The sequence below is a fragment of the Chenopodium quinoa genome, unplaced genomic scaffold (assembly GCF_001683475.1).
Source record: "Chenopodium quinoa cultivar QQ74 unplaced genomic scaffold, ASM168347v1, whole genome shotgun sequence".
Lineage (NCBI taxonomy): Eukaryota > Viridiplantae > Streptophyta > Magnoliopsida > Caryophyllales > Amaranthaceae > Chenopodium > Chenopodium quinoa.
This window is the reverse complement of record NW_018745080.1, coordinates 2,806,201-2,830,203: the sequence shown is the minus strand read 5'-3', so window position 1 is coordinate 2,830,203 and position 24,003 is coordinate 2,806,201. Positions and strand designations below refer to the sequence as shown.

Sequence of the window (24,003 nt, the reverse complement as noted above, 5' to 3'; positions counted from 1 at the left end):
CTATGCTTCAACACACTCTGGGGTAGAGGCCTCCATTTTCTTCATGGTTGTCAACACAAAACGACCATCGGCATCTCTGAATACAATCCACAACCCCGTATTTCCCACCGCAGGTACATGCACATCAACATTGGCTTTGATGCATCCTTGCGGGGGGCACTTCTGCACCACGCTACTAGTCGTAGCTGTTGGAACAATAGGGAAAAATACCTTCTTCGCATATTATGTATAATCCTCAACTAACCTGCAAAAACCAGCCACAAGCATATCACAACATCAGGGTGCTCATTTTCGAAGACAATCAAGTTCCTGCAACGCCACGCTGCCCACATTAGAGCAGCCATACGCCTCAATATACTTCCCTCCACCTTACCATATAGCCACTTCCATCTAGCAATGAAGGATTCGGTAGGAGAATCAATTAAGTGTTCAGAAAGCTCGCTATGCTCCCAGATTTCTTTAGCTGCAGAACATTCGAACAAGGAGTGAATTATCGTTTCTCTCGCCCCACCGCAAATATGACAAGTAGCGTCATTAGTGACATGTCGCTGCACAAGTCGATCCTTCACAGCGAGGTTCCCCTTAACAGCACCCCATAAAAAGTGCTTGAGTTTGGGAGGCCCTTGTGTGTTCCACACCAATCTCCAGTAGTCCTCATTACTTCCCACATCACCCACCACAGCCATTACATCTCTTGCAAGCCAATAGCATGATTTCACAGTAAATATGCCATTCTTTGTGCAGCTCGAATAAATATTGGGTAATTCTCTGTTTCTCATTGTGAGAAACAAGTTTTGTTTCTCATGGGGTATGTGTCAAGATGTGGGGCTCCCACTCATGACACATACGCGGTCTCCACCAGTGAAAAACATCATATTATTTTCCAAAATGCCATTATGAGAAACAAAAGTGTTTCTCATAATGAGGAACTGGGGCTCTCTCAATAAATATTGTCTCTAGCAGGGTGGCTCGGCAAAGGGTTAGTAAGAATAAGAGCATCAGTTTCATTGTCAAACAAATCATGGATTTTTACAGCATCCCACCTTACACACCCCTCAACCATTAGCTCATTTACCATCGCGTTCTCCTCCCTGCCATTCGGTTGCTGCAAAAAGAATTGCTTGCCATCCTTTACCAGCCATGCATCCTTCCAAGCTCTAATGTCACGCCCATCACCCACTCTCCACACCAAGCCATCACGAAGCAATCCTTTGGCGCCCCAAATACTCCTCCAAGTGAAACTTGGCTCGTGACCTCTATTAGCTTCCAACACACTTGAGTTCTTAAAATAACGAGCCTTGAGAATTTTCGAAATCAATGTATTCGAATTAGATTGTAGCCTCCATATTTATTTTGCTAAGAGTGCTTGGTTAAATCACTTGAGATCACGAAACCCCATTCTACCTTTTGCCTTCGGTAGACACAAATTTTCCCAACTTTGCTAGTGCATTTTTCTATGATTTACAGAGCCCCACCAGAATCGACATAGGAGACCGTAAATTTCATCAATAAGACCGTTCGGCACCTTGAAAATACTCATCATGTAAGTTGGGATTGCTTGAGCCACAACTTTGATTAGCACCTCCTTCCTCGGTTTTGAAAGCAACTTCTCCTTCCACCCATTCAATTTTTTCCAAATTCTCTCCTTCAAACACGCAAAAATAGCCTTCTTCGATTTGCCGATGATCGTCGGAAGCCCCAAGTATTTTTCATGTTTATCCACCTCTCGAACCCCCAAAGTGTCAACAATAGCTTGCCTTCTCTCTGCAGTCACACACTTGCTAAAAGCGACCTCTGTCTTATCTAGATTGACTTTTTGACCAGATACTCTTTCATATGAACTTATGATCTCACCTATTTTTTAACATTCCTGCAGAGTAGCTTTTGCAAAGAAAATACTATCATCAGCGAAAAACAAATGAGACACCCTAGGAGCAGAGTCGCAAATTTTTGCCCCACTTAATTTCTTTTCATGATCAGCTTTTGATAATAAACTCGAAAAAGCATCCGCACATAAAATAAATAAATAAGGTGAAATTGGGTCACCTTGCCGGAGGCCCCGAGATGGAACAACCGAACCACATATTTCATCATTCACCTTGAAAGAGAAAGAGACACTCGAAACGCAATCCATTATTCTACGCACCCAATTATCAGAGAAACCCATCTTGCACATCACCCTCTTCAAAAAAACACCATTCAACTCTATCGTATGCTTTGCTCATATCGAACTTCAATGCCACAGTACCACGCCTTCCTTCTCCCCCTCTTTTCACAGAATGAAAGATATCAAAGGCAATCATAGCATTATCAGTGATCAAATGGCCCGGAATAGAGGCACTTTGATTTACAGAAATAATATCATTAAGGAACATCTTCAATTTATTTGCCATAGTTTTTGATATTATTTTGTAAATCACATTGCAACAACTAATCGGTCTAAACTCAGTCATAAATTTAGGATCGTTACATTTGGGGATTAACACAATGCACGTCCTATTTATCTCTGCAATATCAACCAAGCCATTCCACCAATTCTTGACTAGAGCAACAATATCAACGCCAAGTATATGCCAAAATTTTTGGAAGAATAAAGCATGCATACCATCCGTACCTGGCGGCTTATTTGGGTGCATTTGAAAGAGCGTTTTTAATATCATCCGCACTAGGTTCCTCGTCCAACACATTGTTCATTTCTGCCGAAACAAGATGCTTCACGCCATCAAGGGCTGCCTCAAATTCGGAGGGGTTACTCGTTGAAAACAGTGAACTAAAACAATCAGCAACAATGGTCTGTATACGGCGTTCCACCACCTGCCATTTCCCATGTGAGTCAAAGAGTCCAGCAATACGATTCTTCTTACGCCTTTCACTTGCCTTCCGATGAAAATAAGCCGTATTTTTATCCCCATCATGCATCTCATTAGCCCAGGATCTAGCATACTGTAGACACCTGATTGTGTCTCCCCAAAAACCAAACCCAGTGATGAGTACCTTTCACGTCTTTGATTATCGAGTTAGGTGAAGAGTTGAAGAGTCTCGTGAAGTTCCCTTTAGTCTTGACCATTTCTAACCTTTCTTTAAATATTTTAAGCAAAAATCATTCATTTCGTGTCATTTTTATAAAAACGTCCAAACCAGTTTATTTTGGTCCATAATTTAGGTCCAATAATTGTGAAGTTGGATGGGGTTTGAAAAGAGTTTTCCAACAATATATTATAATCCCAATCCAAGTTATAACGAGGAAATTATGGCCAAAATACTAAACTGGGTCCAAACCGAGCCTAATTTGCGGACCCAATGATCATGTGGAGGGTCCTTTTATCTTAACTCTATTTCCAAAACCATTAGGATTTACCATAAGCTTCTAGAATTATCTAGAAGGTTGTTTTGAGTCCTAAATCCATTAGGATTGATTATTAGCTTCTAGAATCTTCTAGAAGGTTCTAATTTATCCTCTTTTTGAAAAGATAAAGACTAAGAATTTTACTTCGGATAAAACATGTGTTTTTAATAGATAAAATAAGGATAAGTACAGATATTCGACTAACCTAATTTGATTGAAACTCGGATTCCGTACGGATCTTATCTTCTGAAAAGCATCACGCAGCGATGGAATCATCGCACAGCGATGCAAATATCACGCAGCAATATAAGCCAAATATCACGCAGCAATATAAGCATCGCGTCGCGATGAAACCATCGCCACGCGATGAAAAGTGTTTTACTCCGAGTCGGATTATGACTCTTTTTCTGATCTTTTCCATCGTTTTTCCCTATAAATACAATCGTTTTCCTTTGTTTTCATTCACCAACAATCATCATCTAATCTCCCTCTATAAGCTATAAGTTTCTCTCTCTTTCTTAGCCCTAGCCTAAACATATCACACACCATACGACCTTTGCGAGACTTGAATACTCCAAGCCCTTCTCGTAGTTGCCTTCGACCTCGACGTGAAAGGTTGATAGTTCTGAGCGTTTGGTTCCTAATCTATATTTCAATTCTTATTTGATTTGTTTATTTGGTTTATACACTAGGCGAAAAATGGAAATGAGCACCGGTTCAAAACCCCCCTTTAGCACCAGTTTTGAACCGGTCTAGATTTGAGGGATGCTAAAAAAAAATTAGCACCGGTGCGAAAACTAAGAATTAGCACCGCTTAATCGGTGCGAATTCTTTGTTTTGGTACCGGTTAACCGATGCTAAAAGTATATAAGGCGCGCTTTTTTTTTTTGTATTAAATGCAATTGGCACCGGTTAACCGGTGCCATTACATGTATTTTTTTTTTTGTTTTTTTTGCAATAATAATAATATTAATACTAATAGTAATAATAAAAACCCTGTACATCCTTCATTAATTCTATCATTATTATAATATTAAAAATAATAATAATAATAATTTCTAAATTGAAATAATAACAACAATACATAGATATTAATAATTCCAAATGCAATACAATGAAGTGTCATATTTACAAAGAATACTGATTAATAATGTAGTTAAAAAGTTAACGAAATCTAAATTCAAATAAAAGTGACATTTACAAATTAAAGGTGATGAAAGACGCCAACATGTCTCGAACTTCATTATGTTTCTTGCTTGTCAACGGACCTTCCCTTTGTACCTTGCAAAACTTGGAATGACAAAAATTATGTTAGAATTAATTATTTAGGTTATGCATGTATAAACACATTTTTAAAAAATTAAATACCAAACTTGATTTATTATAAGTGGCTCAAATATATAGAATGTTTCTATTATTTGTAAGTATAAACAAGCAAGTAATAGGCAAATTCATACATTTACAAGTTCACTTAGGCAAAATTTTATTACTTAGGCCTATATGACTACTACTTTGCCTATTTTCTACATTTCTTATCAAATGAACTCATTCTTTCTCATAACATGACAACATTACTTAGTTATAGGCGTCTAAGACTTGAAATCACATGAAAAGAGCAATTTACTAGGTTTTAGGACGCATTTTCATCCAAAATAGCCCAAATAAGGCCTATATGAGTACCACTTTGCCTATTTTCTACATTTCTTATCAAATGAACTCATTCTTTCTCATAACATGTCAGTGACACTCTCATCCAATCGACCCATCACTCGATCACGAAACCAACTCATAAACCTCTTATTATGCAACTGCATCAATGCCCTTTGACCTTTCGATGGAAATTCATCACGCAAACTAGCCATGTACTCGTCTAAATATGGGTGAACATCTGCAACATGGTGCAACACATATAGGTGTGCTTGTAAGAACTTATCTCAGTCAGGTGACTTTCCTTTCGACCCGATTGTGCCATGACCATCAAGTCTCCCTTCATGTCGACAAGTAGGAAGACCAATAGGTTCAGTAACGGCTATATAGTCGGCCACAAAATTACCAATCTCCTCACTCACGGTCCCTTGAATCATACTTCCTTCTGGGTGAGCCCGATGCCTTACTTTATTTTGCAATGTAACCATGTGTATTTCAAAAGGATAGCACCACCTCATGAACACTAGACCGCACAACTTAATCTCACGCACCAAATGAAGAATCAGATGCACCATTATGTCAAAAAATGAGGGTGGGAAGTACATCTCAAATTTGCACAAAGTCACAACCACATTTGTCTGCAAAGCATCAAGTGTACAAGGATCAAGCACTTTACTGCATATTGTATTGAAAAACGAACAAAGGCTTGTAACAGCTTCCCTCACGTGCTTCGGTAAAATACCACGTATTGCAATTGGTAGGAATTCTTGCATCATAACGTGACAATCATGGAATTTCATACTTGTCAACTTCAATTCTCCATTTAAGGATACAAATATTTTCATGTTAGATGCGTACCCTAATGGAACCTTAATGACGTACAGACATGCATAAAACATCCGTTTTTCTACCCTTGACAATGTGTAGCAAGCCGGAGGTAAATAAGCCTTTTCATCCTTGGCTTTTCCCTCATATTTTTTCTTCGACGCATCCGTGGCCTTTCCCTTGTCCTTTCCCGTTCCCTTGCTCTTCCCCTTTCCTTTTTTCGAACTCATTTCATTTCCCTTCTCCTGTTCCTTTCCATTTCTAACCTTTTCCAGAGCCCACAATTCTGGACAAACCCCCATCTTTTCCAAATCTAACCGTGCACCCTTCCATCCTTTGTTTTACCTTGAATATTCATCAGCGTTCCCACAAGAGCATCACACACATTCTTCTCTATATGCATCAAATCAAGACAGCGCCTAACGTCATGTTCTTTCCAGTACGGAAGCTTCCAAAAGATTGATTCTTTTTTAAAGAGAGCAAATTGAGTCCGCAACTTTTTCTGTTTTCCCAAATACTGTTCGTATACCCTTAACTCGAGCATAAACCTCCTCACCAGTCAATGGCCTAGGCGTAGTTCCCTCTTCAACTGTCCCATCGAAAGCCTTTTTCTGCCTACGATACGGGTGATCGCGCCTGAGCAACCTTTGGGTCCGCACGTACACCTCTTTGTGAGAATGATCAAGGCGCATGCTTGGTGTGTCATCAATACAAATGGGGCATGCTTTTTTTCCTTTGTTCTTGTACCCAGACAAGTTTCCATATGCAGGAAAATCATTAACGGTCCATATAATAACTGCACACAATGTGAACATCTCATTCTTATGAGCATCCAAAACGGAAACCCCTTCGTCCCACATCTTTCTCAAATCGTCAACAAGTGGCGCGAGATAAACATCTATGCCGTTTCCAGGTTGTCTTGGCCCCGTTATTAATAGTGAAAGCATTACAAACTTAGGTTTCATGCACAGCCAAGGAGGCAAATGGTAGATCACTAAAAGTACCGGCCATGTGCTTTGTTGGGTACTAAGGGTGCCAAATGGATTCATCCCGTCCGTGCACAACTCAAGCCTTAAATTTCTGACTTCATCACCAAATTTCCCAAACTTCATATCAATGTTCTTCCATTGAGGGGAGTCGGCTGGATGCTTCAGCATTCTGTTTTTCTTTCTTCCCTCTGCATGCCACCTTAAGTTTTTAGCGTCTTTTGGTGCTGAGAATAGACGCTTAAACCTTGGAATAATGGGAAGATACCACAACACCTTATCAGGAGGTCCCTTCGTACCAGCATTGCAACTCATGCGCTTGTAGCGCGACTTCTTGCATCGTGGACACTCCTCCAATTGTTCATATTCATTTCGATAAAGAATACAATCATTAGGACATGCATGAATCTTCTTATACTCCAAACCAAATGGACACATGAGCTTCTTTGCATAGTAGTAAGACTTAGGAATTTCATTCTCGTCAGGCAACATCTCACTTAACGCAGTCAACAAAGAAGTAAAACTACTGTCCGTCCACCCATGCTTCGACTTAATGTTAAAAATTGTTAGCACGACTGATAGTTTGGAGTATTTTTTTGCAACCAGGATACAAAGGCTTTTTAGAAGCCTCTGATAATGACTCAAACACGTCACCTTCAACACCACGCATCATCTCATCCACCCCTTCATCCTCGGCCTCATCCACCTGATCATCCTCAAATCCATCCTCATCACCATTATCAATAATATATTCATCATTCCTGTATTCCTCGTCCACACGAATCTCATTGCTTCTATCATGCACATCATTCCCATCAACATCCTTACTGTACTCTCCTTCTTCACCGTGCTAAATCCACACATGGTATTTAAGCCTAAACCCACAACAAATTACATGATCTCTAATAATTTCAACACTATTGACCACCTTCACATTATTACAATCAACACAAGGACAATAGAGGCAATCGACATCCATTCTGCGCTGATAAGATGAAGCCCTCTCGTAAAACTCTTGAACCCCATGAAAGAATTCCAATGTATCACATCTACCATACATCCAACCACGATCCTTCTCCATTTAGTAAAATGTCTCTAAACATAGCAACATATTATGAATAATGTATAATTGCTACATATATTTTGTAAATCAAAATCAAACACACACCATGCATATACCATTCATATAGTGAAAAAATGCATGCTTCTAAAGGGTCCTTATCACTCCAACGTAACCCACCCTTGAACGTCTAATCTCACTAGTGAATGTATGTCGACTTTCCTATTTTAAGGAAAATCCGGCAGCATTTCCCCCCAATTCTCCAAGTACACGATGTAGATAATTACTTACCCACGTATGTACCCAGAGAACATGGTGAGGAAATGGTAAGCCAAGATGTTCTTTAAAATCGAAAAAAAAAACATGCATTCTGATGAGTGACATTTATGTTACCCTTAGGGGTAGTGTATTGGTCTCTTTTCTCCTGTTTTTCTTAGGTTTTCTACCTCTTTTCTCCTCTTATGGCTTCCTTTTCTTTTATGGATGAAAAGTATGCTTATTTGCGCTTGTTTTGATAATCTTTATGCATAATTTTATCATCCCCATGCTCTCGTGATCTTTGCTATCTTTTGCAGGTTCCATGACGGTCCTAAGCACGGTAGGAGGCCCCTTGGCCAAGTATGGAGGCATGGACAAAGACAAGAGGAGCAAAAGGGAAGAAGAGGAAGCAAGAAGAGGAAGTTCAAGAGGAGGTGTGGCCGAACCTCTAAGAGGTTCGGTCGAACCAGGGTGTGGTCAAACTTTTGAAAAGTTCGACCGAACCTCCAAGGCAGTTTCAACCAAGTTTTCAGCATGTTTACAGGAGGGGTCGAACCAGGAAAGTTCGACCAAACAAGGATCAGGGAGGTTCGACCGAACCTACCCTGAGTTCGGCCGAACCTACCCTGAGTCCGACCGAACCTACACAGAGTTCGGTCGGACCTTTTCCCGTTTCAGCTGACTTTTTGCGGAGCTTCCTAAGCAATTTTGTAAGGGGTATAAATAGATTTTTTTTTGCTCATTAAAAAAAAAAGAAGATTTTTCAGTTTTAGAATAGTTTTTAGGTTAGTTTTAGGTTTTTAGAGAGAGAAACTCTCAAATTTTGGAGAGAGAAAGTGAGGAGCACAATGGTTTTCATGGATTTTGGATAATCAAAGGAGGAATTTGATGATTTGAAGATCTCCATTTTATATCAATGAGCATTTCTTACTCTCTTCTCTCTTTATGCTTTATTAATTGCTTTGTTAATCATGTTTGAGTAGATTTCCTTCTACTAGGTGTTGAGTGAAGCTTTGTTATGGTTAATTGAGTTATTTGAGATAAATTTGATGATAATTGTGTGATTAAATTGATTGAATTGATGATGGCATGTTGTTTGTTTTAGATTGGATTGATCTCCCAAGATAGCAAACTTAATTGCATGTTAGTTCTAGTTTGACAAGGGATTGTGAATTAGAATTTATATATTTGATTGCATTTTGGGTAAATTTCTTCTATGCACCTAGTCAATGAGGGATCTAGGCTAGGAATTTGAGAGATTGCTCTTGATGGTAATTAATTCCCATTTTAATTCTTTCTTTGCATGATTGATTATCAAATCGATTCCCATTAACTTGTTAATTGTTCAAAGTGGATCTTTTCCCCTAGTAGACTTTATCATACCTTGTTCTTTATATGTGTTTTAGTGTAGTTGTAGTGTCCTTTATCCGTAAATCGACTTCGGCATAGCTTAGGCATTAGATTAAGAACAATCTAGCATTACCGTTCCTTGTGGTTCGACTCCGAACTTACCACTAGACTTGTTTAGGGGTTAGTTTTAGGATTTATAAATTTATTTGATTGAGTGTGGAATGTGCGACCGTTCTAACGCCCGTCAAAATGGCGCCGTTGCCGGGGAACGGTGTCAATGCTTGATTGTTTTTGATTGCTTGAGTCTAGGTCTTTGTGTATACTTTTCTTTTTTTTTTTAATTTTTTTAATTTTTGCTTGTTTTTGTAAAAAAAATGGCAAGTAACTCGTTTCCTCAATATGACAATGAGCCTTTTTGTGAATATTTCAATAGACTTGAGGGATATTTGGATTTTGATTGTTGTAGTCTTTGGGAGGCTTGTGAGATTTGTTATTTTGGTTTGAATGAGCAAACTAGGGATGAAGTTGAATGCATGCATAATGGTGAATTTAGAGCATTATCAATTGATGATGCTTGGGATTTTTATGTTTGGTTTGCTTGGGATGTCTATAATAAGGGTAATCATGATTCTATTATTGATATGCAATGTGTTGATACTTCTAATATTAGCATGAATTCCCATGATTTGTTACATGATCTCATTAGTGAACCTAGAACAAATGATTTCAACTCTATTTCCCCTATTATTCATGATGATGAGGTGCATTCCAATGTTGATGAGCATGGTGTGTTTCATTATTCTTCATTATTTAGCATGCCTTCTTGTGATGTACCTTTTTCTCCCAATAATGAATCTTATATGCTTGATTGTGCCCCCTCTCCCCGTGATGATGATTATACTCATCCTTCTAAAGTTGATGCTTACAATCTTGGTTGTGATCCTTCTCCCCTTGTTAACCCTCAATTTTCTTCATCCTGTGAGTGTCCGATTGATTATTTAGAATCCCTTATTAGGTGTGTTGAGCTTGATTCTACTTTTGGGCCAAGTAAGGAGTTGTTTTTAAATTCTATGAGAAGTCAATTGGAGATGATGAATAGGAGTGAAGAGCGTATTGAGGAGGTAATAAGGAGAAAGGAAGAGCTAGAAAGCCAATTGTCATCTTTGTTGCATGATCTTGAATCTTTCAAATCCCATGTGTGTATTGAAGATGATGATGATGATGTTTTTGTGCAATCAAAAGATTGTGAGGAAGACAACAATGAGCTTTTGAGTGAAGGAAAGAGAGTTGAGAGTGAATTAAATGATGATTTTATGAATCAAAACCCTCTTTCTTATTTTGACCAAGTGCATGTTTGTGATTCCTCTATTCATGAGTATTTGGACTCATTTGAGATTATGTCCCATTTATTTTGTGAGGTTCAAATGAAAAATAATGACATTTTGAGTGAGTTCATTGAGAATGCTTCATGGGAAAGAGATGAATTTGAGATGAATTTGCATCCATTCATGCATGGTTTTGAGATCTTAGGCTTTCAGATTTCTAAGGGAAATGTTGTTTATCGTCGTGATAGGGAATTGGAAGATGAGGTTGTTTCTCTTGGAGATTGGTTGTTTGAGGGAGATGTAGATCACGAGTGTTCTTCTTTTGAGAATTCAATGACTAATTTTCATTCCCTTATTAGTGATGAGAGGCAAGGTGGTGAAAATGAGATCATTTGTGAGACCATTTCTCCTATCCCCCCACGTCATCATATTCCATTTTCAAGAAAATTTGATCATGTTCCCTCCTATCCCATGTCACTCCCTTCTTTTCTCAAAGAGCCTATTGGGGACCCTCTTTCTATTTGTGATCTTCAAGCTCCCCATTCATCGATTATTGAGGAAAAGGGTGATTTTGCCACCAAAAAACATTTTAAGGAGAGTTTTCCTTCCTTTTCTTTTTCTTCTTCTTCTTCTTCTTTTGTTGAATTTTCTTTTGATTCTTCTTCTTCTTTTCTTGGCATCTCTCTCCTCATTTGCGTGCACTATCCTTGTTGCACGTTATCTTCCCGTCATTTTCCTACCTTCTTTCTTATGAAATGTGTAGTAGTGCATTTGATAAGCTCTTACGATCCTTGCAATATTATTTACTAGAGTGGTCAAGCTTGGACCTTAAGCAAGCCTTTCTCGGGAAGTAACCCGTGTTTTATTGCTTTCATTTTCTTTTATTTTTAGAATAGTTTTTGGCCTCATGGAAATGTTTGTGTGCTTGGTGCTAGGTACATAACTTAATATACTCTTATGCATTGGTTTGGATCAAGAATCAAGGAAGTTTGACTCCACTTTTGCTAGCACATGGAAAACAAGATTCAATTTTAGAGGTATTCGGCTTCAAGAAGGTTTAATTGGGTCATTTGCGAGTACTATACCCACCTAATATCCGGTAATATCCTTCCTTGCTCTTCCTCTAATGATTTGTGACTTGTTGGACATATGTTGGTTGGTTGGATGACTTTCTTTCTTTTCTCCTCCCATGGATTCTTTGGTTTAAAGTTTGAGCATGTTGCCTCATTCAAGCTTGGGGGAGGGTATTCTATCATGTTTGGTGGAATTTTGATTCATATATGCCATGCACATTTGTATATGCTTTTCCATTTTCTATGTCTTGAAAATCACAAAAAGATTTTTGTTTCTATCAAGGCAAATTTGCAATGTATTTTCTTTTGTTCTTGCTTTGGACATAATACTTTTGGACTTGTATTCTTGAATGCCTTTCTTCCTAAATTTTAGAGGTGTGCACGGTTTGAGAATGTGTTAGGTTGACTCTAGGATATGGTATGCTAAGGTAGTTGGCTAAGAACTTTGGGACCATGAAGCTCTAGTTCACTTGCTTGTGGTAAGATGGAGTTGCTCTCTATAGTGGATATGAAATCAAGAGTTAGTTATTGCTATCCCTAGTGATGTATAATTGTTCTAGCCTTCATCATACTTTGTTGAGCGGCATATTTGGATCCTTGGCTATTGCATTCTCATATCTAGAACTTGACTTTTAGCTCCCAAGATCGCGACCGTGCCACTTTAGGGGATGACAAAGGAATTTCTCTTTTTATAGGATAGATTTTCTATTTTTGAGTTTAGTTTATATTTGCCCCTCTTGCTAGCCCTTTTGATCCATATACCTTCTTTTCTCTAGCCACAATACAAGCCTTGAAGCCTTGGTTTCACTTTAAATCCTACCTTTAGTTTGTGAAGCAATTTTGTTTTGGAGCTTGTTTTATTGTTTATGGTGCAAGTTTAGAATTATAAGTTCATTTGCAAAGCAAGTATGTGTTGTATATAATTTTTTGCATAAAACCAAATACATTTTGAGAAAAAAGCCGTCCAAAGTTAAAAGAGGCAAGGACATTTACAAAAAAAAAAAAAAAAAAAAAAAAAGAGCTTGGAAAAAGGAATTATTGAAAAAAAAAGGGTAAAGAAGAATGTAAAGCACAAAAAAAAAAAAAAGGGGTTTTGTTATTGTTGTTCTCCCTGTTTTTGTTATTTTGTGTTAAATAAGCTTGGGGGAAAGTTATTTAATAAGCATACTTGGCACTTTTGTTTTGGAATCGTTTGGATCTTGTGGAAGAAGTTCCACCCGTGCTTCACATAGGTTTACCACCAATTTCAAGAGTTCTCCACACCTTTACTCTCCTAGCTTATATGTTAATACCTTGAAAGTCCTTTTGATCCTAGAGGGTTAAGTCATTCAATGATGGCGGGAAATAGGAATCAAGCCTATAGAGCGAGTTTGCATAGCCAAGATGTCGGGTAACCTTCTCAATGTTTTTAATTTCTTATTTATTTTCCGGTTTCTTCGTGGAATCATGAGAAGCTAACTTGAAAGTGGATTTGAAACTAGTAGAGAGAACGTGGTTTGATTGGTTGAAACAAAAGGTGGAATGTGTTTCCTTTAGTTCTCTATTCTTAGCATATGTTATGTTTCAATCAACCTTGGAGATCTTAGAACGTGCATACCTTTATTATTTTAGAAAGATTGACATTCATTAGTGTTTGTTCCATCATAAAAGTCCACTCTCGAACGCTTGTAACTTTTCTCTTACTTTGATTTATTTTATTTTATTTATTTATTGCCTTGCCTTGATTTTTGTCAAGATTTATGGGTTAAACTCTTAGGACACCCTTACGAGAGCTTACTCGTCCTCTAGAGCGATCTATGGGGTTTAAAGTGCTTGATGCATGCGCTAAATGCATTCGTGATTCCTACGAAAGTGAGTTAGTGTATATTCTTTCTCTTCTAGTTTTATTTTATTTTTATTTTTTTTTTAAAAAAAAAAAAAATATACATCGTTTTCCGTTGTGTTTGTTTTGTTTTGCTCGAGGATGAGCAAAAGTTAAGCTTGGGGGTGTTTGATGAGTGACATTTATGTTACCCTTAGGGGTAGTGTATTGGTCTCTTTTCTCCTGTTTTTCTTAGGTTTTCTACCTCTTTTCTCCTCTTATGGCTTCCTTTTCTTTTATGGATGAAAAGTATGCTTATTTGCGCTTGTTTTGATAATCTTTATGCATAATTTTATCATCCCCATGCTCTCGTGATCTTTGCTATCTTTTGCAGGTTCCATGACGGTCCTAAGCACGGTAGGAGGCCCCTTGGCCAAGTATGGAGGCATGGACAAAGACAAGAGGAGCAAAAGGGAAGAAGAGGAAGCAAGAAGAGGAAGTTCAAGAGGAGGTGTGGCCGAACCTCTAAGAGGTTCGGTCGAACCAGGGTGTGGTCAAACTTTTGAAAAGTTCGACCGAACCTCCAAGGCAGTTTCAACCAAGTTTTCAGCATGTTTACAGGAGGGGTCGAACCAGGAAAGTTCGACCAAACAAGGATCAGGGAGGTTCGACCGAACCTACCCTGAGTTCGGCCGAACCTACCCTGAGTCCGACCGAACCTACACAGAGTTCGGTCGGACCTTTTCCCGTTTCAGCTGACTTTTTGCGGAGCTTCCTAAGCAATTTTGTAAGGGGTATAAATAGATTTTTTTTGCTCATTAAAAAAAAAAAGAAGATTTTTCAGTTTTAGAATAGTTTTTAGGTTAGTTTTAGGTTTTTAGAGAGAGAAACTCTCAAATTTTGGAGAGAGAAAGTGAGGAGCACAATGGTTTTCATGGATTTTGGATAATCAAAGGAGGAATTTGATGATTTGAAGATCTCCATTTTATATCAATGAGCATTTCTTACTCTCTTCTCTCTTTATGCTTTATTAATTGCTTTGTTAATCATGTTTGAGTAGATTTCCTTCTACTAGGTGTTGAGTGAAGCTTTGTTATGGTTAATTGAGTTATTTGAGATAAATTTGATGATAATTGTGTGATTAAATTGATTGAATTGATGATGGCATGTTGTTTGTTTTAGATTGGATTGATCTCCCAAGATAGCAAACTTAATTGCATGTTAGTTCTAGTTTGACAAGGGATTGTGAATTAGAATTTATATATTTGATTGCATTTTGGGTAAATTTCTTCTATGCACCTAGTCAATGAGGGATCTAGGCTAGGAATTTGAGAGATTGCTCTTGATGGTAATTAATTCCCATTTTAATTCTTTCTTTGCATGATTGATTATCAAATCGATTCCCATTAACTTGTTAATTGTTCAAAGTGGATCTTTTCCCCTAGTAGACTTTATCATACCTTGTTCTTTATATGTGTTTTAGTGTAGTTGTAGTGTCCTTTATCCGTAAATCGACTTCGGCATAGCTTAGGCATTAGATTAAGAACAATCTAGCATTACCGTTCCTTGTGGTTCGACTCCGAACTTACCACTAGACTTGTTTAGGGGTTAGTTTTAGGATTTATAAATTTATTTGATTGAGTGTGGAATGTGCGACCGTTCTAACGCCCGTCACATTCACCACCTATGTGAGAGTAAACGTTCAAGAACAGTCCCAACCGGGGACTATTCAAGACTTTCTCCTAATGAGAAAGCCTTGAACGAGTATCTAGGCGTATGATGATGCAAGCATTCTATATATATAGTTGAATTTATTTGTCATTAAACAATACACAAGTTGTAATAGCATGAAAATACTTTTATTAACTAGATAAAGAGAAAGAAATATAACTTAGTAAAGTTTATAATTCATACCAATATATCAAGTACAATGAATGTACACTTTCTAACTTCCCAATTGAGCTAAATATGTAGTCTTCAAGCTAAACTTGTGTTTCAAATATGAATCTATAAAAGTAAAAAAAAAAAAAAAAAACAAAACTTAGTGATTAATTAGTACCTACATACATTGCTAAAGTAAACACATCACTCATCAAGAGAAACCGAAAATAAAAGCATAAAAATTCAAACAATGTAGAAACATATTGCTAATTAGACTACCAAATCTCACAAACTTATCAATTAGTTCATGCATATACTACATAGTATGTAAGCATCAAATCATCTAAATCAACCCACACTTATCTTAGTTATCTATATATCACAGCTAACAGCAACATTGTTCCAAACCACCTCCCCTGATCATAAACATCATGACCGATATACACTAAACGAGCAAGCGAACACACACACCTGATTTTAAAAGGCAGGCGAAATCCCTAAATAATCTCACCTCATTCAACAAAATCATCCTTAAGATTCACCAGCACCCATAACATATACACATAAGATAACACTCATCATACATACCAATAACAACACATCATACATAACTAATAGCAGCCTATTTTGTATGATCATCATCCTACCAATCTCAAAAGTCAAAATTACAATCACATAAAAAACAAATTCACAAAAATTAACAATAATGGCTTATCTGAAACCAGGAGCTAAGAAAATTGCAGCTTAATTAAAACAAAAAATGAATTAATTAAAACAAAAATTTCTACACATAACATGGACTATTAAAGTAAGAATTAATAGTGGGAAAAATTAATTGAAATAATAATAATTAATTAAAATAATTGATAGAAAATAAAGACACAAATTAACTAAAACCCTAACTCTATTTTGCTCAATTGCCCAAATAATGTATCAATGGAAGAGGGAAGTAGTTGAATAATGAATTAACCCTAACTTAAGGAGGTGAAAAGTGGCGTGCTTGGAGACGGAAATGGAGAATGTGGTTGAAGCCAAGCCACTAGACCGTTGGAGGGGGCGGCTGTGGTGGAGGCCTTGTAATTAAACACCACGACGAAGAAGGGGGTGGTTGTGGTGGAGATCTTCACGGTGGCCGTTGGAGGGGCCGGATTCCGGTGCAGTGGGCGGCAGTGGTGGAGGGGGATGCGTGTCTGCAGTCTGAAGGGTATTTCGATTAGTGCTGTAGTAGACTCCTTTGCTGTGGCCGGTGAAGGAGGGTGGCTGGTGTTCTGATGCAGGTGACGGCAGTGGTGGAGGGGGTTGTTGAGTATTTTTGAAAGAGGAGGGAGTTTGAAGAGGAGGGAACAAACAGTGCCTTGAATTGAATTGAAGCTCGAAAATGAAAACAGAAAGGGAAAAGAGAAGAAAAAGGCGGGGCGGGTGTTTTTTTACAAAAAAATTGGCACCGGTTTGATCCGGTGCTATTTCAAGCAATTCGCACCGGTTTGGTTTGAACCGGTGCAAATTCTCTTTCACTAAGTCCCACCTTGTTTTTTCCCACCGGTTTTTAAGAACCGGTGCCATATCCTCGGCGCTCATTTCAATTTTTCTACTAGTGATATCTTTCTTGAAGTTACTAACGTGTGTATTGTTTTTATAGAAAGAGATACGAGGCATCAAAGTGAGTAGATCTACTATCTTTATTCCTTGCTTTTGATATAGAAATCATGCTTAGAATATTATTTTAATTCCTAGTATCATGTTAGGATGTCCTTATGATTTCTAGTATCATGTTAGGATGCTTAATTAATATCTTTAATATTATTATGATTTCTAGTATCATGTTAGGGTGTTACTTTAATATTCCTAATATCATGTTGGTTTTTAGTATCATGTTTAGGATAAATCTTTAATCTTTATTATTTAGTGACATGCTAGGGTTTGTTATTAATCCGTTTAGGATCATGCCTAGGATCTTACTAATTATACTATTGATGAGATTATGATTATATTGATGATATTATTATGATGATGATTGTTGTGTCAATTATTATACATTGCTTGATTATTCATGATTTATTGATATTTCTTGATCACGCCCTTTTTTGTAGGTTTAAAGGGAATTTGTACTTGAAATCACGCCTAATAAGATAATTAATAATTTGATTTTAGGTTTAATATGATTTTAATTTCAAGTGATCACCAATAATAGATTTATTTGTGCATTAGTAATCAACCAACATAGATTAAACAGGTTTAGGGTAAACTTGTTGTATGTATGTTGATCGGGAAGCACACATAAATATCATAAGAATTAAGTAAAGGCCTATTTAGGGCGGGTTCAATCGCTTTTAGGTTGGATTGGTACCATCATCCCCGAATATCAAATCATGGTTCCGGACCACTATGGAGTTAGCGATCTCCGTGATCGTGAATAGGGTGTAATCTTCGCACCCGTGAACGGTTTACAAGTTCCTAAAACTTGTTGGCGACTCTTTTATCTCTAGTTTTTTTCCCTTTGGACGCCACCATGCTTAAATGCATGGTCGCAGTGGGGCTCAAAGTTGAGTGTTGAAATATTCCCTACACATACCAATACGAATCCTCCAAACTTCGTAGCTCATTAATTTCCCCGGCAAGTTGTTCACATCTAGCTAGCATCGAGGCATCCACATGAGCAGCCTGCGCCTCTTGTAATTCACCTTCCCTCAATTTTATTTTTTTTCTTCACCTCACCGAAGGAAGTAGCAACCCACTTCTTTAAGTACTCGGCGCATAATGCAATACGAGCATGAGGATCACGTCCCTCTCCATCACTCTAAGCCTTCGAAACCACCTCACTATAATCATCTCTAGATAGTCACATTTCCTCAAATCGGAACTTCTTTTTCCTCCTCCCTTTCAAAGTAGTTGATAGTATCAAGTAAGATCGGAGTATGGTCCGAAGAGACCCTAGCCAAGAGTTGGATCGAGTAGTTCGGGTGTAAGCTACACCAATTATCATCTCCAAGAAACATGTCCAACCTTTCTCTCACCACAGTATCAACATAGTTCCCTCTTTTCCACGTATAAATGCAACCCTTATATCCAAGGTCGCGGAGCTCCCAAAAATCAATGGCGTCACGGAACGCATCCATTAGACTCTCCCTTCTTACCGCACCACCATCCTTCTCTGACATACTCATAATCTCATTAAAGTCACCAAACATAACACACGGAACATTACATGATTGCTTCAAATTCTTCATCAAGTCCCAAGTTTTATGTTTGTTCTTCGATTACGACCACCCATAAATACCAATGGCACACCAAATTGGGATATCCTTACCATCACATATATTTGCTGCAAAATGATGATTAGAGTACGACACCACTTTCACATTGATGTCATGCCACCAAAAACAAATGCCTCCTGACCGACCATTATTACTAAGACATATGCCATTCTCAAAACCACAACGTCTCTTTATTCTCTCCATAACACTACAATCAGATTCGGTCTCCATTAAAAACACTACATTTGGCCTCTCTCTCCAACATAAATCTCGGAGAGTCCTCTCCGTTGTCGGGTTGCCGATCCCGAAGACGTCCGAGCTTAAAATTTTCATTGTCGTTCGACCGACCATTATTACTAAGACATATGGCATTCTCAAAACCACAACGTCTCTTTATTCTCTCCATAACACTACAATCAGATTCCGTCTCCATTAAAAACACTACATTTTGCCTCTCTCTCCAACATAAATCTCGGAGAGTCCTCTCCGTTGTCGGGTTGCTAATCCAGAAGACGTTTGAGCTTAAAATTTTCATTGTCATTCGAGGGATTGGCTCATGCCAACTCCCTCTACTTGGATTTGACTGTCCCCAGTAATTATGTCGACCTTCCTCCTCATCTCACATTTTACTGACTCACCATTTGTCGCATCATAATCCATCATTGCACTTCCCCTCTTTTTAATCTTCTCAACCCCTTCTCCACTCTTCTCACTACTTACTGTCCCTTTATATCCCTCCTCGATCCATCCTCTCATATCTTTTCCACTCCCCATACTTTGCTGCATACTAACTCCCTTACCCACCAACTCCCTCCCCTGCCCAGCCAGACTCCCTTCCACCTTATCCCCATTCTCCCCAACAGCCCCTTCAACCTCACTACCCCAACTCCTTACACTCATATCCACCCTAGCCTCCTTCTCATTCGAAACTGGGTCCATGACCCTCACATTGCAGCTACCACTCTCCACGCCCTTATTTGCATTGTCATTGACACCTCTCGGTCTGAGAACATGCCTACTATTATCAGAATCAAAAACCAATGCTAACGTAGCTACTCTTTCTCTAGGTTTAGCTTTAACACTAGTATCCGGATTGTTGGAGAAGTGTAATTTTCATGCCACCCCAAAGGACCCAATCAAATTGGTGTGCCCTTATCTCCAGAACTGCTACCTCCTTTTCGAAGAGATTCAATCTTCTCACACCATACTCTTTCCTTCTCCCTAATTGCAAAGTTCTTCGCGGATGGCTTAAGGGTGATGCCCTTAACCATGTTCCATATTGGTAAACCACCGTATCCGAAGCTTCCCTCTCCCCTTCCTTCGCACCACACTCTTTGTCTATGTGGTCTAACATTCCACAAAAGAAACAAAAATCACCAAGGCGCTCATATTTAATGTCGACCCACTTCGACTTCGATCCTCCACTAGCAATAAACACCCCTCTTCTCAGAGGTTTCCTCACATCAATCATAATCTTCAACCGCATGAAAATTCACTCCAACCAAGAGGATCAGAGTCATCAAATTCCACAAAACCCCCAAGAGATTCACCAATGTCATACATTGTCGAGGAATTGCGTTTATTAAAGGGCACATCTAGCAATCGAATCCACATAGGTGATTTGTCAAATACTATTTCCGATGGCTGTTCCCCTCCCTGCATCTCCTTCAACAGCAATAATTTACCATTGAAGAACCATGGGTTGCCATCAATGATGCGATTCTTATCTGCCTCCGAGAAAAATTGAAACACAAAGAGATTTGTGTCCACCATACGTATCGCAATATTATCGTTCAGTCGCCATATATTTGCCAAGGTTCTAATCATTGCCTCAACGTTAAGTAATGTTCTCACGGTCCAAAGTTTTCCAGCCATAGCCATCTTAAGTTGATCCTTGGACCCTTCATCATCTTCTATCTCTCCGTTACCTCTAATCACCATATTTTCATCTTCAGTTAATTTAAATTTTTCCCAATCTTTAATATGATCAGATTCCATTGACACAAGCACTCACAAATTGGAATTCAGACGAACAAAAGATCGAATTTGGTCGAAACAACAGGCAAAAACTACGAACCCTAAGCAAAGGACTACTAAACCCTAGCAGAGGGACATACTATATATGCCTACTATCATTATTGTTCCTTTTACTCCCTAATTAACAAAGAAGATGAAAATAGACTAAGGCCTTGTTCTTTTGAGCTTCTGAGCAAAGCATATTTCATCATCATCATCATCATCATCATCATCATCATCATTATTACATTATTTTTATTATTATTATTATTATTATTATTATTAATATTATAATTATAATTATCATCATCATCATCATCATTATTATTACTACTACTTTTACTATTATTATTATTTTAATATTATTATTATTATTAAAAAAAACCTACAAAGTCAATCAATTTACAAGAAATTAGTGGGGAGCCAAGACACAATCTGACCCCCCCCCCCACTCCTCTAGTTATAGCGAACCCGATCCTGCTGAAGATGTGAGCAGCTGCACGAGCACCTATATCCTGAGTCCTTGCGAACGCCTGAACCCGCTTCAGCAACGCAACATCATCCTTGTCTAATTCCCCCAATGAAAAAAAGGAGAAGGGAAGAAAACCATAGCCAATAGCACTACAACGCGCCCCATACTTGTCCCGTTTCCGCTGAGTAGCAATCGACACAATACGACCAAGAACAAAGTCAGACAACCCTGATTATGTTAAAGGAGAAGACCCCGTCAAGTCAACACACACATCAAGGTCCCTATCCCAAGAATAAAGAAACACATCTGCAGGTCGAAGAGCCCCATCGTTTCCTCCATTCAACCTAACGTTAACCTCCTTTCTTGCAGAAATCCCGGACCGAAAACAAATATCAACAAGGGTGTCGCGAACAACATTATGCCGGTGTTTAATACCCACCATCTCAGCACAAGACACTACATGATCTCCAAAGATATCCCCATCGAAAACCCTTGAGCAAGCGGAACACGGTGCCGAAATCGAGAACAATGGAACACCCAATCGGTAGCAAAGAACAGAACGGTAAGCTTTACCATTCATAGACTGACTCAACCCCGATATTGGAACCGCCAGCAACCAGGCAAAAGCGTGATCCCCCTACTGGGACTTCCAAATTATTATTATTTGATTTTTTTTTCTAGATTTTTTACTCTTTTTATAACATTAGAAACTGTGTTAAATAATATAAAATATTATTTATTCTCATTAAATATTAGTTATTATTATCAATTAATGTTATATATATTAATAATTATAATAATAATAATTATTATTATTATTATTATATTAATTATTATTATTATGAAATATTAATTATTGTTATTGTTATTATTATTATTATTAAATATTAATTATTATTATTATTATTATTCAATAATTATTATTATTATTATTATTTATTTAATTATTTATTTATTATTATTCTTTTTATTTAATATTAATTATTATTATTATCTTTGAATATTAATTATTATTATTGTTATTATTATTATTATTAATTTTATTATTAAATATTAATTTTTATTATTATTATTAAATATTAAATATTATCATTATCATTATCATTAAATATTAATTATTATTATTATTATTATTAAATATTAATTATTATTATCTTTAAATATTAGCTATTATTATTATTAAATATTTATTATTATTATTATTATTATTATTATTATTATTATTATTATTGTTATTATTGTTATTATTAATTATTATTATTTTTAAGCAGAGTAGAGCAGATTTCGGTAGAGCAAGACTCAGCAGAGCAGAGCAGAACAGCTCAAAAGAATAGGGCCTAAGATTTTTTTTTTGGTTAATTTTGATTTCTTAATATGATTTTAATGTTTTTTTTTTGTTCACCTTATTTTCACTTACATATATTTAAGATTTTATAAGTTTAGATATGATAAGTTCAAGTAAAATAAGTTCTAATAAGGGTACTCAAGTTTAAATTACAACTACTTTTCCCAAAAAAAAAAAAAAAAAAAAAAAGAAGTTTAAATTACAACTAAAAATAATCTCATACCCTATTTCTTTTTTTTTTTTTTGAAAGAAGTCCTAAAGGACACTAAATTTCATTAATTGAAGCCATACGACGTCTACAATTGACAATTAACGATAATGACAAAGAATTTAACAAAATCAAATAAAAATTAATTGGGGAAGGGCTAAGAATCCAAATACATAAATATAACAATTCGGCACATTCTCGATTCGTTGTCTCATACAACTTTTTGAGTGGATCTGTCGTCGCTTTGCAATTTTGTGAGAAAGAAAATTCTAGTGCTGATATCGTAACCCGGATCCGGGCCATAATCAATCATAGCCCTGCACAACTGAAAACCAAATTAAACACAAATAAAATCTTGTCTTTCGAAGGAGATAAAAAAAACCTTGTCTTTCGAATGAGATAGAAACAAAATTTAAAAGAAATAAAGATTGGGGTTTTCCACCAGTGAAATCCGATGGAAGCCCCTTCAAAATTAACAATGGAGGCTAGAGTTCAGGAGAGAGAACAGAGAGAGGAGGCTAGGTTTTTTTTTTTTTACTTTCGGCTTATCTCGAACCCTATTTCATTCACCTTATTTTCACTTATTGTAGGTTTCATAAGTTCAGATAGATAAAATAAGTTTTAACATGGGTTTATTTATATAGGTTATCCTCCAACTAAATTAAGTTTTAACAAGTTTAAATAAAATAAGATAAGTTCAAATAATTGAAAATCAGATGAATACACAAGTACAAACCCTCATAAGCCCCAGATAAGTTCTGGAAAATTTAGATTAGCTCAAATGGGTTCAAATAATTGAAAATCAAATGAAAAAACTACATCCTAAGTTTGGGTAAGTTTAGAAGAAATAAGATGAGACTCCGTATAACACTCTTTAAATTATTAAGGTTATGTTTATTTCACCTTATTTGTGCTAATCATTTTTTTTTCTTCTGATGTAATCCAATCTAATTGATTGTCTCATTTGATTAAACTTTAACTTTAAGGCTATACTAATCCACAGGGAAAAAAATTATTGAATGTATTATATTACAGTAGTATTGGTGTGCATTGTTTAAGTATGTAATTTTTTTTATCACTGAATTAATTAATATTTTGGGACGAAAATTTGTACACATGGCAATAAAGTAGATTTGAACTTTCTTTTATCATCTAA

The 24,003-nt window shown here is 37.0% G+C and overlaps 1 protein-coding gene across 1 annotated transcript; it reads right to left on the bottom strand.

Annotated features, from left to right (window-relative positions):
- Positions 1-779, bottom strand: LOC110709598. Its single transcript, XM_021887810.1, has 2 exons — positions 245-779; positions 1-185 (listed from the first exon to the last, which is right to left on the bottom strand). Exons 1-2 carry the CDS (start codon positions 777-779, stop codon positions 1-3), a joined length of 720 nt encoding a protein of 239 aa, XP_021743502.1.
- Between the last annotated feature and the right edge of the window lie 23,224 nt (positions 780-24,003).